The sequence below is a fragment of the Scyliorhinus torazame genome, chromosome 10 (assembly GCF_047496885.1).
Source record: "Scyliorhinus torazame isolate Kashiwa2021f chromosome 10, sScyTor2.1, whole genome shotgun sequence".
In the NCBI taxonomy this organism is placed as follows: domain Eukaryota; kingdom Metazoa; phylum Chordata; class Chondrichthyes; order Carcharhiniformes; family Scyliorhinidae; genus Scyliorhinus; species Scyliorhinus torazame.
In genome coordinates, this window is record NC_092716.1 from 33,535,232 (window position 1) to 33,550,948 (window position 15,717).

Sequence of the window (15,717 nt, forward strand, 5' to 3'; positions counted from 1 at the left end):
CAGGAACAGCGGAAGTTTCTCCAGCGCTGCTTCACGGAATTGAAGGCAGAGCTGTTGGAGCTGATGAAGGCTTCGATAGACAAGCTGCTCGAGACCCAGAAGGCCCAAGGGCGGCGATCCGGGAGGTGGGGCAAAAGGCCTCGGAGAACGAGGACGGGATCTTGGGCCTGGCGGTGAAGGTAGAGGCGCACGAGGCGATGCATAAGAAATGGCAGGAGAAGTTCGAGGGCCTGGAGAACCGGTCGAGGAGGAAGAACCTGCGGATTCTGAGTCTCCCGGAGGGAGTGGAGAGGTCGGATGTTGGAGCATACGTGGTCACGATGTTGAACACGTTGATGGGCGCGGGGGCCTTCCCGGGGCCCCTGGAGCTGGAGAGGGCCCACCGAGTCCTGGCGAGGAGGCCCAAGCCCAACGAGCCACCGCGGGCGATGCTGGTGCGGTTCCACCGCCTCGTGGACAGGGAGTGTGTCCTAAGGTAGGCAAAGAAGGAGCGAAGCAGCAGGTGGGAGAATGTAGAGGTCCGGATAGACCAGGACTGGAGCGCGGAGGTGGCCAAGAAGAGGGCCAGGTGCATCGGAAGGGGGTGAAATTTGGAATGCTGCAGCCGGCGCGACTGTGGGTCACTTTCAAGGACCGCCACCACTACTTTGAGACGCCGGAGGAGGCGTGGACCTTTATCCAGGCTGAAAAGTTGGACTCGGATTGAGGGTCGGTTGCGAGGGGATGTCGAGAGGGGATGGATGTGATTGTTGTGTTTTAGGGGATGTTCTGTTCTGATTGGTACTGTTTGTTTGGGGGGTTGCTGGGGGGGGGGGGGGGTAGGGTGAAATGGTTCATAGTGGAGGTTTTGTGAGAGTGTGGGCGTAGGTGATTGGAAGAGGGGGCCCCATTGGGGGGAGGGGAGAGGGGAGGCCCGAGGTGGGGGAGCTGGGATCAGGCCGCGAAAGGGAGCTGCGCCTGAGGGGGCAGGGCCGGCTTGGTGGAAAGCGCGGGGATTTTTTCCCGCGCTAGGGAAGGAAGGGGGCGGTGTCAGGGGGGAGGGGTGGTGCTGGAGAGGAGCGCCCGCTGATGGACAGGGGGGTGGGGGGAGATTCTCACACTGGGGGGGCCGATGGAGTGGCGGGAGCGGCTGGGGTCAGCAGGAGTCAGCTGACTTACGGGAGTGCTATGGGGGGAGCAACGCAGATAGTGGGGGACCTAGCTGGGGGGGGGGTGTGGGAGGGGGGGGGGGGGACTGGGTTGCTGCTGCATTGGCCAAAGGGGAGCTGGAGCCTGAAGAGAGAGTTGAGGTGGGGGTCTGCCGCTGGGGGCAACGGAGAGTGCGGGAAGCGCGTGCACGCGGCTGGCCTAGAAAAGGAGATGGCTAATCGGCAGGGGGGGGTTGCAGGCAGCCCCCTGATGTGGTTGATAACTTGGAATGTGACAGGCCTGAACGGGCCGGTCAAGAGGGCCCGTGTGTTCGCACACCTGAAGGGACTGAAGGCAGATGTGGTCATGCTCCAGGTGACGCATTTGAGGGTAGCAGACCAGGTTAGGCTGAGAAAGGGGTGGGTAGGGCAGGTTTTCCACTCGGGGTTGGACGCAAAGAATCGAGGGGTGGCGATTTTGGTGGGGAAGCGGGTGTCGTTTGAGGCGCTGAGCATCGTGGCAGACAATGGAGGTAGGTACGTGATGGTGAGCGGTAAGCTGCAGGGGGTGCGGGTGGTCTTGGTGAATGTGTACTCCCCGAATTGGGACGATGCTGGATTTATGCTGCGCATGTTGGGCCGGTTTCCGGACCTGGAGGCAGGGAGCGTGATAATGGGGGGGGGGGGGGGGACTTTAATACGGTATTTGATCCAGCATTGGACCGCTCTAGATCCAGGATGGGTAAGAGGCCGGCGGCGGCCAAGGTGTTGAGGAGGTTTATGGACAAGATGGGAGGAGTGGACCCATGGAGGATTTTTAAGCCGGGGGCCAGGGAATTCTCTTCCTTTTCCCACGTCCATAAAGCCTACTCCCGGATTGACTTCTTCGTTTTGAGCAGGGCGCTGATCCCGAGGGTGAAGGACACGAAGTATTCGGCCAGAGCCATCTCAGACCATGCCCCGCACTGGGTGGAGCTCGAGCTAGGGGAGGAGAGGGACCAGCGCCCGCTGTGGCGCCTGAAGGTGGGTTTGCTGGCGGATGAGGAGGTGAGCGGGCGGATCAGGGGGTGAATTGAAAGATACCTAGAGGTGAACGATAATGGGGAGGTGCAGGTAGGGGTGGTCTGGGAGGTGCTGAAGGCGGTGATTAGGGGAGAGCTAATCTCCACTAGGGCCCACAAGGAGGGGAAGGAGAGGAGAGAGAGGGAGAGATTGGTGGGGGAGATTTTAAGGGTAGATAGGAGGTATGCAGAGGTCCCCGAGGAGGGATTACTCAAGGAGCGACGAAGCCTCCAGGCCGAGTTCGACCTGTTGACTACCAAGAAGGCGGAGGTGCAGTGGAGGAAGGCGCAAAGGGCGGTGTATGAATATGGGGAGAAGGCTAGCCGGATGCTGGCACACCAGCTTCGGAAGCGGGAGGCAGCGAGGGAGATTGGGGGAGTTAGGGATAAAGGGGGGAACACAGTGCGGAGTGCGGTGGGAAAAAATGGGGTATTTAGAGACTTCAATGAGGGGCTGTATAAGTCTGAGTCCCCGATGGAGGAGCGGGGGATGCGTCGTTTTCTGGACTGGCTGAGGTTCCCGACGGTAGAGGAGGAGCAGGTGGCGGGGCTTGGGGCAGTGGTAGGGCTGGAGGAGCTGACTAAGGGGCTGGAGAGTATGCAGGCAGGGAAGGCACCGGGGCCAGATGGGTTCCCGGTGGAATTTTACAGGAAGTATATGGACCTGCTGGGCCCACTACTAGTGAGGAGTTTCAATGAGGCGAGGGAAGGGGGGGGGGGGGGGGGGGGGGGGGGGCAGCGGGCGGAGGGGGGGGGGGCGGGGGGGGGGGGGGTGGGAGATGGGGGGGGTGGCCTACCCCCGATGATGTCCAGGGCCCTGATCTCGCTGACCTTGAAGCGGGACAAGGACGCTTTACAGTGTGGGTCGTATAGGCCAGTCTCGCTCCTCAACGTGGATGCGAAGCTGTTAGCGAAGGTGTTGGCTACCAGAATTGAGGACCGTTTCCCGGGGGTGATCCACGAGGACCAGACGGGTTTCGTGAAGGGAAGGCAGCTAAACACCAATGTGCGGAGGCTCCTAAATGTAATCATGATACCTGCAGTGGAGGGGGAAGCGGAGATAGTGGCGGCTATGGATGCGGAGAAGGCCTTCAATAGGGTGGAGGGGGGTACCTGTGGGAGGTGCTGAGGAGGTCCGGGTTCGGGGAGGGGTTTATTAGTTGGGCTAGGTTACTGTACGAAGCCCCGGTGGCGAGTGTGGCCACAAATCGGAGGAGGTCGGAATACTTTGAGCTGTACCGGGGGATGAGGCTGGGGTGCCCACTATCCCCCCCTGTTATTTGCGTTGGCAATTGAACCTTTGGCGATGGCTTTGAGGGAGTCCAGGAACTGGAGGGGGCTGGTGCGGTGGGGGGGAGGAACACCCGGTATCGCTGTATGCAGACGACCTGTTACTGTATGTGGCGGACCCGGTGGGGGGGATGCCGAAGGTGATGTGGATCCTCAGGGAGTTTGGAGACTTTTCCGGGTATAAGCTCAACATGGGGAAGAGTAAGCTATTCGTGATACACCCAGGGGACTAGGGAAGGGGGATAGATGAGTTTTCACTGAAGAGGGCGGAAGGGAGTTTTCGGTACCTAGGGATCCAGGTGGCCAGGAGCTGGGGGGCCCTACACAAGCTTAACTTGGCGAGGCTGGTGGAGCAGATGGAGGAGGGGTTTAAAAGGTGGGATATGCTGCCACTCTCCTTGGCGGGTAGGGTACAGTCGGTGAAGATGACGGTGCTCCCGAGGTTCCTTTTTATATTCCAGTGCCTCCCCATCTTGATCCCTAAGGCCTTTTTTAAGCGGGTCAGTAGGAGCATCATGGGGTTTGTATGGGCGAAAAAGACCCCGAGGGTGAGAAGGTTTTTTCTGGAACGGAGCAGGGACAGAGGAGGGCTAGCGTTGCCTAATCTGTGTGGGTACTACTGGGCTGCCAATGTGGCGATGATACGCAAGTGGGTAATGGAGGGGGAGGGGGCGGCGTGGAAGAGGCTGGAAATGGCGTCCTGTGTGGGCACGAGCCTGAGAGCGCTGGTGACGGCATCACTGCCGCTCCTGCCGACAAGGTACACCACGAGTCCAGTGGTGGCAGCGACCCTCAAAATTTGGGGGCAGTGCAGATGCTACAGGGGGGAGGTAGAGGCTTCGGTGTGGTCCCCGATCCGAGAGAACCATCGATTTGTCCCGCGGAGAATGGATTGGGGGTTCCTGAGCTGGCACAGGGCAGGTATTAGAAGGATGGGGGACCTGTTTATAGATGGGATGTTTGCGAGCCTTGGGGCGTTGGAGGAAAAATTCAGGCTCCCCCCTGGAAATACCTTCAGGTACATGCAGGTAAGGGCGTTTGTAAGACGGCAGGTGAGGGAATTTCCGCTGCTGCCAGCACGTAGGATCCAGGATAGGGTGCTCTCGGGGGTGTTGGTTGGAAAAGGCAAGGTTTCGGCGATCTACCAGGAGATGCAGGAGGAGGAGGAGGCCTCGGTGGAGGAGCTTGAAGGTAAATGGGAGGAGGAGCTGGGGGAGGAGATAGACGAGGGTACGTGGGTGGACGCCCTGGGTAGGGTAAATTCTTCCTCCTCTTGCGCCAGGCTTAGCCTGATACAATTTAAGGTTCTGCACAGGGCGCACATGACTGGGGCAAGGCTGAGGCATTTTTTTGGAGTGGAGGACAGGTGTGTGAGATGTTCGGGGAGCACAGCAAATCATGCCCACATGTTCTGGGCGTGCCCAGCGCTGGGTAGGTTCTGGAGGGGTGTTGCAAGGACGGTGTCTAAGGTGGTAAACACCCGGGTTAAGCCGAGTTGGGGGCTCGCACTATTTGGGGTATCGGATGAGTATTTTGTGTTTACTATTGTGTTTATTATCGTTTAATGTGGGGCTTGTATCGTGGGGGAATACGTGACATTGGTATAAGATGTTTATTTATGTGTTCTTTGTTTTTACTTATTTCTGTAAGGGGGGCTCTGTTGAAAATATGTAAAAAATTTGAATAAAAATATTTTTAAAAAATAAACATATTCATCATTGCCTGTCCTGGTGGGCGCTGGGTATTTCTTGAAGGAGGGCCCCTTGGCCTCAGGCAGCGTGACCACCTATGATCCCCACCTATGATCCTGACACCACGTTACTGGAGTCACTACTGCCGGAGCCCTCACCAGGATCGCCGCCGACACTTAGACGCTCCAGTAGGACGACCAGGCCGCCCGATCGTCTGATTGCAGCACCATGAGGAAAATTAACAACGCAAGAACTTTCTCTGCAACCCTCGATAGCATGGTACCTGCAATACCTGGTCCTACCATGAAAAGGCGACAGTAATACTGGCCATCACCCCGCTGACTCTTTTTTTTAAACAGGGGGTGAATGTGGTAATACCAGGTATTGCGGTACCAGAGAGAGGAATAACCATTGGCTAGACCGCGGGTCTACCATTGGGCAATGTACATAGCCCCGCCCTGAGAGGCGGGGTATAAGAACCAATGCCGTCCCAGCAAGGTGTACAGGCGTCGCTGGTCATTCAATGAGCTGACGGACACCATGTGCCGCAGAAGAATGCGTCTCAGGAGAGACAGTGCAGCACCTGTGCACTTGCAACCTCGGTGGCCGTGAAGGACACTGCAGCTCTGAACTTTTATGCCACCGAGTCATTCCAGGGCTCGAACGGGAACCTGTGTGGCATATCTCAATCTAGAGCCCATATGTGCATCTGGGAGGTTACGGATGCTCTGTATGCCCAGGCATCCAACTATATTACCTTTCAGCTGAACCAGGCAAACCAAGATGCCCGGGCTACAGGATTTGCTGCCATTGCCGGGATACCCTAGGTCCAGGGGGGCCATCGATGTTATGCATGTTGCCCTGCAAGCGCTAGTACATCAGGTAGTCCCCTATATTAACAGGAAGGGGTTCTACTCCCTGAATGTTCAGATCGTCTGCGACCATTGCCTCCGAATCTTGCACGTGTGTGCCTGCTACCCAGGGAGCGTGCATGACAGCTACATCCTGGACGCTCAGAGATCCCCGGTGTCTTTGAGGATCACTCCAGAATGACGGGTTGGCTCATGGGAGACAAGGGATACCCACTGTGCCACCCTGTTCTGCACACTGCCCTTGAGATGCGCTTTTGTCAGGGGGGGGGTGGGGGTGGGGAGGATTTGGTAAAAATGGAGACCGCCTTTATCAGCTTGGTGGCAGTCCCCAGGTTGGCCTCCAGCGTTTCCTCCTTTCTGACGGTGCCCATAGGGCCCTGGGGGCCTCCATGGGATGGAGGGGCAGCTGGATTGAGGACCAGAGTTTTCTGAGTCATCTGGCGCTGTCATTATCGGAGGTTCCCCATTGTCTGCATCATGCTGACGATGCCCACAGCGATGCTCCTCAGTGACTGAGCCACGCTCTGCAGTGCCTCAGCAATATCCACCTGCATCTGGGACACGTCCCTCAGTGACTGGGACATGATGTTGAGGCCTTCAGCCATTGTCTCAGACTGCTCTATGCCTAGAACACCACCACTCAAGATGTGGACATCGTTCCCCAGGTTTTCCACTGCGGTCTCCAGCCTAGCAGTGTTGGCCTCGGCGCCATGCATTGCCAGCAGTATCTCCTATGTCTGTAGTCTTTGGGACTCCTCCAATAGGCCTCACACTCACTGGAGTGTCGCTGACACCCCCTCCTGAATGTCATGGCTGTATCCTATCATCTGCATCAAATCTGGGAGAACCTTATCCAAAGGCTCGGCATCTGGCTTGGACCTCCGACTGCTGACTCCCTTGGATGTTGCTGCCTCCACCTGATGTGCATCAGCATCTGTGTGGTGCTCACTAGGTTGTTCCTCAGAAGTCTGTCCACTAATGTTGCCCGCCGAGGTGTGTGTCTCTGCTCTGGTGGAGGGTGGGAGTGACAGCTGTGACATCTTGATGGTAGTCTCCCCGGTACTCTCCTCCGAGGTGGTCTCTCAGATGGCTGGGGGGAGGAATCGACTTCATCAGGAATCGACCACGGCCTCATCAAATGGAGATCCTGCAAGTCAATGAATATGTGGTCACTGAGAGGGAAGGATCATCTGTGTCTGACATTAACTACTCACTTGCGACTGGGTAAACGGGCAGTGGATCCTCACCTCTCTGGCACAGACTCAACATCGTTGTCAGTGACTACACTCTCTGCGGGCAACCGCACGATTTCCAGGGCCCGTTCCTTATAGGGGGTGAGGATCCGAATCTCTGGGACTCCGCCCCTTCTTGGCCCTTTCCCATTTATTATGGGCTATCTTCAGCGGTGGGGACAAAGAGAGGGCATTGTGAGTCTCACGCGTGATGGGTCCGGGGGGGTGGTCTACAGCAGGTGGCATGTGTGGGCATCGCTCCTGGACATGAAGGGGTTGTGCTATTGGGTGCCGGGAGTTCTGAGGAACAAGCATGAAGACCGGATGTGTGGAGGATATAAGGTGCCAGCCAGTGATTTGGGGGGACGGGTTTGTGAATTTGAGGGGTGGCAGGAAGAATTGATGCCAGGAGAGAGGTGGTAACTTACCCTTGCAGCTTGGTAGAGGTCATTTGTTTTCTTCCTACATTGGACAGTAGTCCTCCCTGACATGCTGCCCGAACTAACAGCTGCTGCCACTGACTCCAACAGACAACAAAGAAGAAAGAACAAAGAAAAGTACAGCACAGGAACAGGCCTTTGGCCCTCCAAGCTTGCGCCGACCATGCTGCCCGTCTAAATTAAAATCTTCCACACTTCCTGGGTCCGTATCCCTCTATTCCCATCCTATTCATGTATTTGTCAAGATGCCCCTTAAATGTCACTATCGTCGCTGCTTCCACCACCTCCTCCGGCAGCGAGTTCCAGGCACCCACTACCCTCTGTGTAAATAACCTGCCTCGTACATCGCCTTTAAATCTTGCCCCTCGCAGCTTAAACCAATGCCCCCTAGTAATTGACTCCCGGGTGGCATTGCTGTCCCTGCTGCTGGTTCTCCGATGCCCTTGGGGGATCAGGGTGCCCTGCCTCTCATCCACAGCATCGGGAAGCCTGACCAGGTTGGCATCCCCAAAGCGAGGAGCAGGTCTGTGCACTGACATGCTTGTGTGTTGACTGGGAGTGAGTGGAGTGAGAGAGTGTTTAAAAGCAGCTCCTCCTTGTTAATGGCGAGCTGTGGAGCCGCGAGTCTGCTGAATCAGACAGCAAAGCAGGCAGTAATGTCAAGAATCTTGTGGGTCCTCATTTTGGCACTGTGTCGTTGAATTCGGGCTGCAATCTTGCCAACGTGGTCGTCGCGAAACACCCCACCAAACGCTCCCAAAACCGGACTTTGAATTCTTTCCATTGAATTGCACTCGTGGTCTCGGCCAGAAGCTGTGATCTCTTTTGCGATAAAGAAGAACAGGAACTGTTCGATGTACTGACTCCAATCCTCAACCCCTTGGTCAAATGAGTCTAGTTTCCCAATGACCGGCATTTCCATTCACGGTTAAAATAATTCCGACTTTTACTGGAGTTGGCATGGAGGTGGCATTGGGTGTATGTCGGATGTCTGAAGCGTGAGGGTTCAAGGGCCTAAAAGCTTCTAAAACAACAAGGATAAAGTCAAAGAGAACCAAGCTGGACCTTCTGACTGACCCCACTATGCACTCACCACCCCACCCCGCATTGCTGGTCTTCTTCTACATCACAACCAGCTGTCTAGCACACTGAGCTAAACTGGCCTTTATCCCATTCACCTGAGGGCATCTATCCCACCCGCCCTCTTTCTGCAGTGAAAATCAGGTGTAACAGGGTTCTTTAAATCGAGGCGGGTCAGCCAAGTCAAGAAATTCCACAACTCGAGCCACCTGCCTTGGCAGTGAAATTCTGCCTCATATTCTTTAACACCTTGACTGAGTACAATGGTAATGTTGGAGGAGAAACTTAACATTATGTCACACTTCTTCCCGGTATAAACAAACACAACAATGACAAATTTAGCAGAGTGACAACTCACACAGACCTATGCGTATATCTGAATGATTGCTAAAGTCATCACGACCTTTTTCGGGTGACTCTGGAGCCTGTTTGAATACATCACTGCGAAACATAAAGCCTGTTAAAAGTCTCCTTGGAGATAGGCAGCTACCAAAAGAGATTGAATAGATTGGAGTTATTTTCCTCGGAACAAAGAAGGCGAAGGGGTAACTTAATTGAGGTGTACAAAACTATGAGGGGAAGAGATAGAGTGGACAGGATAAAATTGTTTCCCTTGGTGAAGAATTCTAGAGCAGGGGGATATAGATTCAAGATAAGTAGCAGAAGAACGTCTTTCCACAGAGGGTAGTGGGTGTCTGGAATTCGCTGCCCGAGTTGGTGGTGGAGGCAGAGACCCTAAATTCTTTTAAAAAGTACCTGGATTTGCACCTGAAGCGCTGTAAGCCACAGGGGCGGAATTCTCCTTACCCGCAGCCGGCCAATGGGGTTTTCCATTATGACCACCTCGAACCGTCGGGGAACCCATGGGTGTGGGTGTGCGGCCGGCCGATGGAGAATTCCGCTGCAGGGCTATGGACCGGGTGCAGTAGGTGGGATTAGAAAGGGCACCTGGGTGTCCTCAGGCTGGCATGGACAAGATGGGCCAAATGGCTTCCCATGGTTCTAAATTCACATCAGTGAATGGAGCAAGCACTTGCTCAGCTAAGTTTCCCCCCAGTTTTGCACAGCCTAAATGACTCTAATATGCAGCTAGGAAGAACAGGGGCGCGATTCTCCGACCCTCCACCGGGTCGGAGAATCGCCGGGGGCCGGCATGAATCCCGCCCCCGCCATGTCCCGAATTCTCCGCCACCGGAGATTCGGCGGGGGCGGGAATCGCGCCGCGCCGGTCGGCGGAAATCCCCCGGCGATTCTCCGGTCCGCGATGGGCCGAAGTCCCGCCGCTGTCGACCCACGCCAGCCGGCGTAGATTGAACCACCTTTCGAATGGCGGGACAAGGCGGCGCGGGCGGGCTCCGGGGTCCTGGGGGGGGCGCGGGGCGATCTGGCCCCGGGGGGTGCCCCCACGATGGCCTGGCCCGCGATCGGGGCCCACCGATCTGCGGGCGGGCCTGTGCCGTGGGGGCATTCTTTTCCTTCCGCCTTCGCCATGGTCTCCACTATGGCGGAGGCGGATGAGACCCCCCTCCACTGCGCATGCGTGGGGATGCCGTGAGTGGCCGCTGACGCTCCCGCACATGCGCCGCACGGCAAAGTCATTTCCGTGTCAGCTGGCGGGGCGCCAAAGGCCATTCCTGCCAGCTGGCAGGGCGGAAATCAGTCTGGCGCGGGCCTAGCCCCTCAAGGTGAGGGCTCGGCCCCCCATGATGCGGAGAATTCCGTACCTTTGGGGCGGTGCGATGCCGGACTGATTCGCGCCGTTTTTGGCCCCGGTCGGCGGACATCGTGCTGATTGCGGAGAATCCCGCCACAGGAGTGCTATTCCAAGAAGATGAGTAGGTTGTTGTGGTCTGTCCAACTGCAATGGGATTATTTTTTTTTAAATTTACAGTACCCAATTATTTTTTCCAATTAAGGGGCAATTTAGCGTAGCCAATCCACCTAACCTGCACATCTTTGGGTTGTGGGGGTGAAACCTACGCAGACACGGGGAGAATGTGCAAACTCCACACGGACAGTGACCCAGGGCCAGGATTCAAACCTGGGTCCTCAGCGCCGTGTGCTGCAGAGATAACCACTGCGCCACGTGCCGCCCCGCAATGGGATTGTTGAGCTTAATACTAATTTCCTGTTCCTAAAATTTATATTATAATTCAAGTATGATGCAAAACTGAACAATGTGAAGGCTGAGCCTTAAGATGTTAAAAGTTAATTCAAATTCTTTGCATCCCTGATTCAATCCATATTAAAACCATGGGTGCGATTCTCCGAGGCCACGCCGGTTGGGAGAATCGTCGGCCGCGCCATTATATCGCGCGACGCCAGTCGGACGGTGTCCCGCCATTCTCCCAACCGGCGAGAACGGCCCCATCGAGTTCTGCGCCGCGCCAGCCGGAGAATCGCCCAAGACACTCACAACGGCGATTCTCCGGTACCCCCGCTATTCTCCGGCCCGGATGGGCCGAGCGGCCGTTCCGACATGACAGGTTCCCGCCGGCGCCATCCACACCTGGTCACTGCCGGCGGGAACTGTGCGGGAACGCTGGGGGTGCGGCCTGTGGGGGGGAGGGGGGTTCCTTCACCGGGGGGGCCTCCGATGGGGTCTGGCCCACCAATCGGCAGGCCGACCTCTCTAAAGGAGGACCCCCTTTCCTCCGCTGCCCTGCAAGATCCATCCGCCATCTTCTTGCGGGGCGGCCTTGGGGAGGACGGCAACCGCGCATGCTCTACTACTACGCCGGCTGCATCATTTACGTGGCGCCGCTTTTTAAGCAGCGCCAAGGCCCAGCCCGTGTAAAATACGCAACCCCACTCCTAGCCCCCCCGGGGCGGGAGAATAGGGGGCTGGGAGCGGGCTCCGACGCCGGAGGGAAACACTCCGGTTTTCACTCCGGCGTCGGGACATTGTCTCCCTTTGGGAGAATCGCGCCCCATGTTTTGATAAAGAGTCATCTGGACTCAAAACGTTACCTCTTTTCTCTCCCTACAGATGCTGCCAGACCTGCTGAGATTTTCCAGCATTTTCTCTTTGGTTTCAGATTCCAGCATCCGCAGTAATTTGCTTTTAAAACCATGTTATGTCTACTAAGTGGAGGATGAGAGTGAATATTCACTGTAGCAAAAACCTTCACTTGAGAAGGTTCTGATAGAGCTGCTGCAAGCATTAAGCAGTGAGTAACTTTTTAATTTCGTAATACTATGTTTTGACAGCTGGGTTCGGAATATCGGGTAAAGTGGATTTTCTCTCAACTTTATTTACTTACATTTTAACTAATTCTTCCCCACAATTCTCATTCCAGCGGACTCTACTCGTCAGAACGCTGAGAGGAAATGTGGATAAGAGCCAAGCAAGTCACCGAATTCTATACATCTTGGATTCTAGTGCCACTCTGGGCTCTATTAACAGGAGATGCAATAATCGCAGAACAGCCAATTTGTCCCATTCCTGATAACTGCGAACACTTCAGAGAAAGTTGAGATAGTAGAACAAATAACACTCGAGAGGTTACCTGCTTACCAAGTATTTCCCTGATCAAGCCAAAAACTTTCTGCTCTTTTACGGAATTTTTCTTCATGTTCTCGACTTCGATTTGAGGTGGTGGTTGGTAGATATTGCTGCTGCTGTCCCTTCGAGTTGCTAGCAGAGCATTGGGGTCTCCTGCAGAAAATGTTCAAAGATGTAACTGCCCGGGAATATAGACTTGAAGACATTGTTGCCGTCTTTGTGAAACCTATGATCTTCAAATATTTTCTCATCTCCATTCTGCCCTGCCTCGCTGCAATCGCCCACGCCACACACTCCACTATACCATATTCATATTACTGCATCTGGCATGAGGAAGGACACTTTATTCTTTTCCCCCAAAACAAAATGCTCTACTATTGTGAAACAGTCCATTAAACTGCCAAGTTGAGGAAGAGCGAGATATGCCCAAATGACAAGAGGAGTATGAGAATAAATGGTAGATATTGGGCTATTCATGCTGGTAGAATCTTCCAGTCCCGCCGATGGTGCACCCCAGCCACAGGTTTCCCAGCAGCGTGGGGTGGATTCAATGGGAAATCTGATTGACGGCAGGGGGACCAGAAGATGCCATCATCGGCAAACAGCGGGCCACCTCCCTCCACCGAGAAACATGCCACAGGGAGACCAGGCAATCACGCCCATTGTCTTTCTTTCTTTTGCTGATTTTACGAATAGATATAGAGGGTCACATTGACCTTTATATGTGATCCTGTCTCTGTGAATTATATATCTCTGTGAAGCTCTGCAGTTACAGAATAAACCAAGTCATTAAAGACATTTATTGTGACCGAGACATTTAAGCCTTGGTTTTGTGAGACTTACTTGAGCAAGTCGTAGAACAAAATTGATCACGGATCATTTTATATGGCTGAACTTGGGGAAAAATAATTAACTACTTGCCCATTTTAACCTTGTTTCACCTACCCCACAGCACAGCCTCTTCCAATAGGCCCAAAATTCTTTATCATACAGTAAGACACCAATTCCCCTCAAGCACACTGGCATGTCGGCTCATTTTTACAACTTGTCCTGCATGCTTTAGGTGTAACCTGGTCAAACTGGCTCAGTCACATCAATATCATGGACGAGAATTCAAAGGAAAGGAATAAAAGGCCGACCAACACAGTTAGAGTCGAGAAGTCACCTGAAGTAGATAAGGGACTGTCAATTGGACCTTCCCCATCATCTTCCTGTTCTACTTTCTTCAAAACCAGTGCAAAGAAAGCAGCAAAACCCAATACCTGAAAAGGCAAGTTAAAAAAAAATACAGAAAAAATATAATTCATCAGTGCACATGAATTTGATTTGTTCCTGTCTACTGATTATTTCCAGCTACAATTTGAACCTTTTGCTTTGATTAATTATTGCAAATTCATTCACTATCACAATCAAGTTCACTTATCCCCCACATTTCTTAGAGTTGGTAACAAGCATAAATGTTCAAAAATTAAGTTAAAAAGTATAGAAGTACCATGTTTTACCATTTTCATTGGACGAGATAAACCTATTGCTTTTTTCATACATTTATACAGCTGACCTATTATTTAACATGAGGTTATCGAGTTCACTTTGGGAATTAAATTAAGCTGATCCAAAATGCCTCAAGTCAATTGAAAGTGTTCCAATGATTTAATCAATCTGCTCCACAGGCCGCTACTTTGGCACAAACAAAAAGGTATCTCAGCTGCTGAATCTTTTGAAGTTGCTGTTACTTTAGTTTGATTGGCAAAGAGGAACATGGATTTTAAGAAATCCTAATGAGTTTAGTAAAGTTTAATTATACAGGATGAGGATCCATTTAGGGTTGGTGGTAATCTATTAGCATGGTTTGAGGATTAGTTAACAAACAGAGAACAGAGAGCAGGACTGAGCAGGTTATTTTGGAATGGCAAGGTCTGAATCACAGATTGCAGCAAAGATCAGGGCTCAGGGTCCTCGGCTATTTATAATCTATAAAATGAGGGGACCAAGGCTAATATCCAAACTCAATGATGATGCAAAGCTCAGTGGAAAGTAAGCTGTGAGGAGGTTGCAAAGGGGGTATTGACAGGGTAAGCAATGGGATAAGAAGATGAAAAAGGGAACAAAATGTGGGAAATTTAGAGTTATTCACACTAGTACGAAAATGGAAAAGTAAAATGTTTTTTACAAGGTGAGACTTGTAAATGTTCGTACACTGAAATTGAAGGTCTTTCTACATAAATCACGGAAAGTTAACATGCACGAACAAGCCATGAGGAAGACTAATTCCACTTTGGCGGGCGCATGTTTGATGTCAAATCGCAATTCTCCGTCACCTTGACAGTGGCATCAATGCGGTCCGGAATGCACGTACACTAAACACCGTTTGCATATAATTTGCGGGCCCGACCCGGTATTTCCCGGGGCCTCTGCGACGTTCAGCCTCTGATGGGCTGAATTGCCGACGACGCGGTTCACTTGTGCTTTTAAAAATTGTGAAATCGTCATTGTGGCAGTTGCTGAGGGAGAGAGAGGGGGTACGGAAAGTATTCAACGCCGCCATAGTTTGCTGACAATTGTGCCGCTGGCCGTAGGGGTGGGGGTGGGGGGAGGGTGTGGTGGTTTCTGATAGGGCCGGGGGGGTAGATGGGATGGCCAGGAGGTGGGCTGTGGGGACGGGGTGGACGGGTTCGGAACACCACTGTTGCAGCCGGCAAGGCAGTCATGCATCTGTGCACGCCACTGACTGTCCACTGTGACCTTAGGGCCAATTGGAATCGATGGTGTTCTACATGGCACCGGTGCCAGCCCCTCCACAGTTGCTGAATCGATCCAGGTTCGGCGCCAGTTTTGCTGTCGCGAAAGTCCACGAATCCTGCGCAGGCGTCAAAACTTAGTCTCAGAAACGGAGAATCCAGCCCATAAGATCCCAAGGGGACTTGACAGGGTTCATGCTGATAGGATCTTTCCCTTGTGAGAGAGACTAGAGTGAAGGGACACATTTTTAAAATAAGGGGTCTCCCATTTAAGACGGAGATGATTTTATTTCCCTCAGAGGGTCATTAGCCTGTAGAATTCTTTTCCCCAGAGAGCTGTGGAGGCTGGACATTGAAAATGGGTTCAATAGATTTAGTTGATTGACAAGGGAGTCAAAAGATGCATTAAGTAAACAGAAAAGTGGAGTCAGATCAGCCATGATCTTATCAATAGCACAGCAGGCTCAAGAAGCCAAATGTCTGGCTCCTGCTCCTAATTCATATGTCCATATGGATGGTCAATCCACTGTGGCCAGTTTTATATTCCCACTGAAGCTAAAAATTCCCCCTGGTTTTTCTGATTTGCCAATTGCATTATTACGCAAAAACTTATTTTTATTTGTTCTTTGAATGTGGGCCTCATGGGCAGGGCAAGCATTTATATCCCGTCCATAATTTCCT

General features: G+C 53.1%; 1 protein-coding gene across 1 annotated transcript in view; it reads right to left on the minus strand.

Moving 5' to 3' along the window:
- Positions 1–15,717, minus strand: part of LOC140430450 (polycystin-1-like protein 2) — a 228,784-nt gene that overhangs the window by 44,594 nt on the left and 168,473 nt on the right. Inside the window, exons 33-34 of the mRNA XM_072517932.1 lie at positions 13,464–13,560; positions 12,311–12,451 (exon numbers count right to left, since the gene is read on the minus strand). Of these exons, the coding sequence (XP_072374033.1) occupies positions 12,311–12,451; positions 13,464–13,560 (238 nt within the window). The remainder of the gene's footprint in view (positions 1–12,310; positions 12,452–13,463; positions 13,561–15,717) is intronic.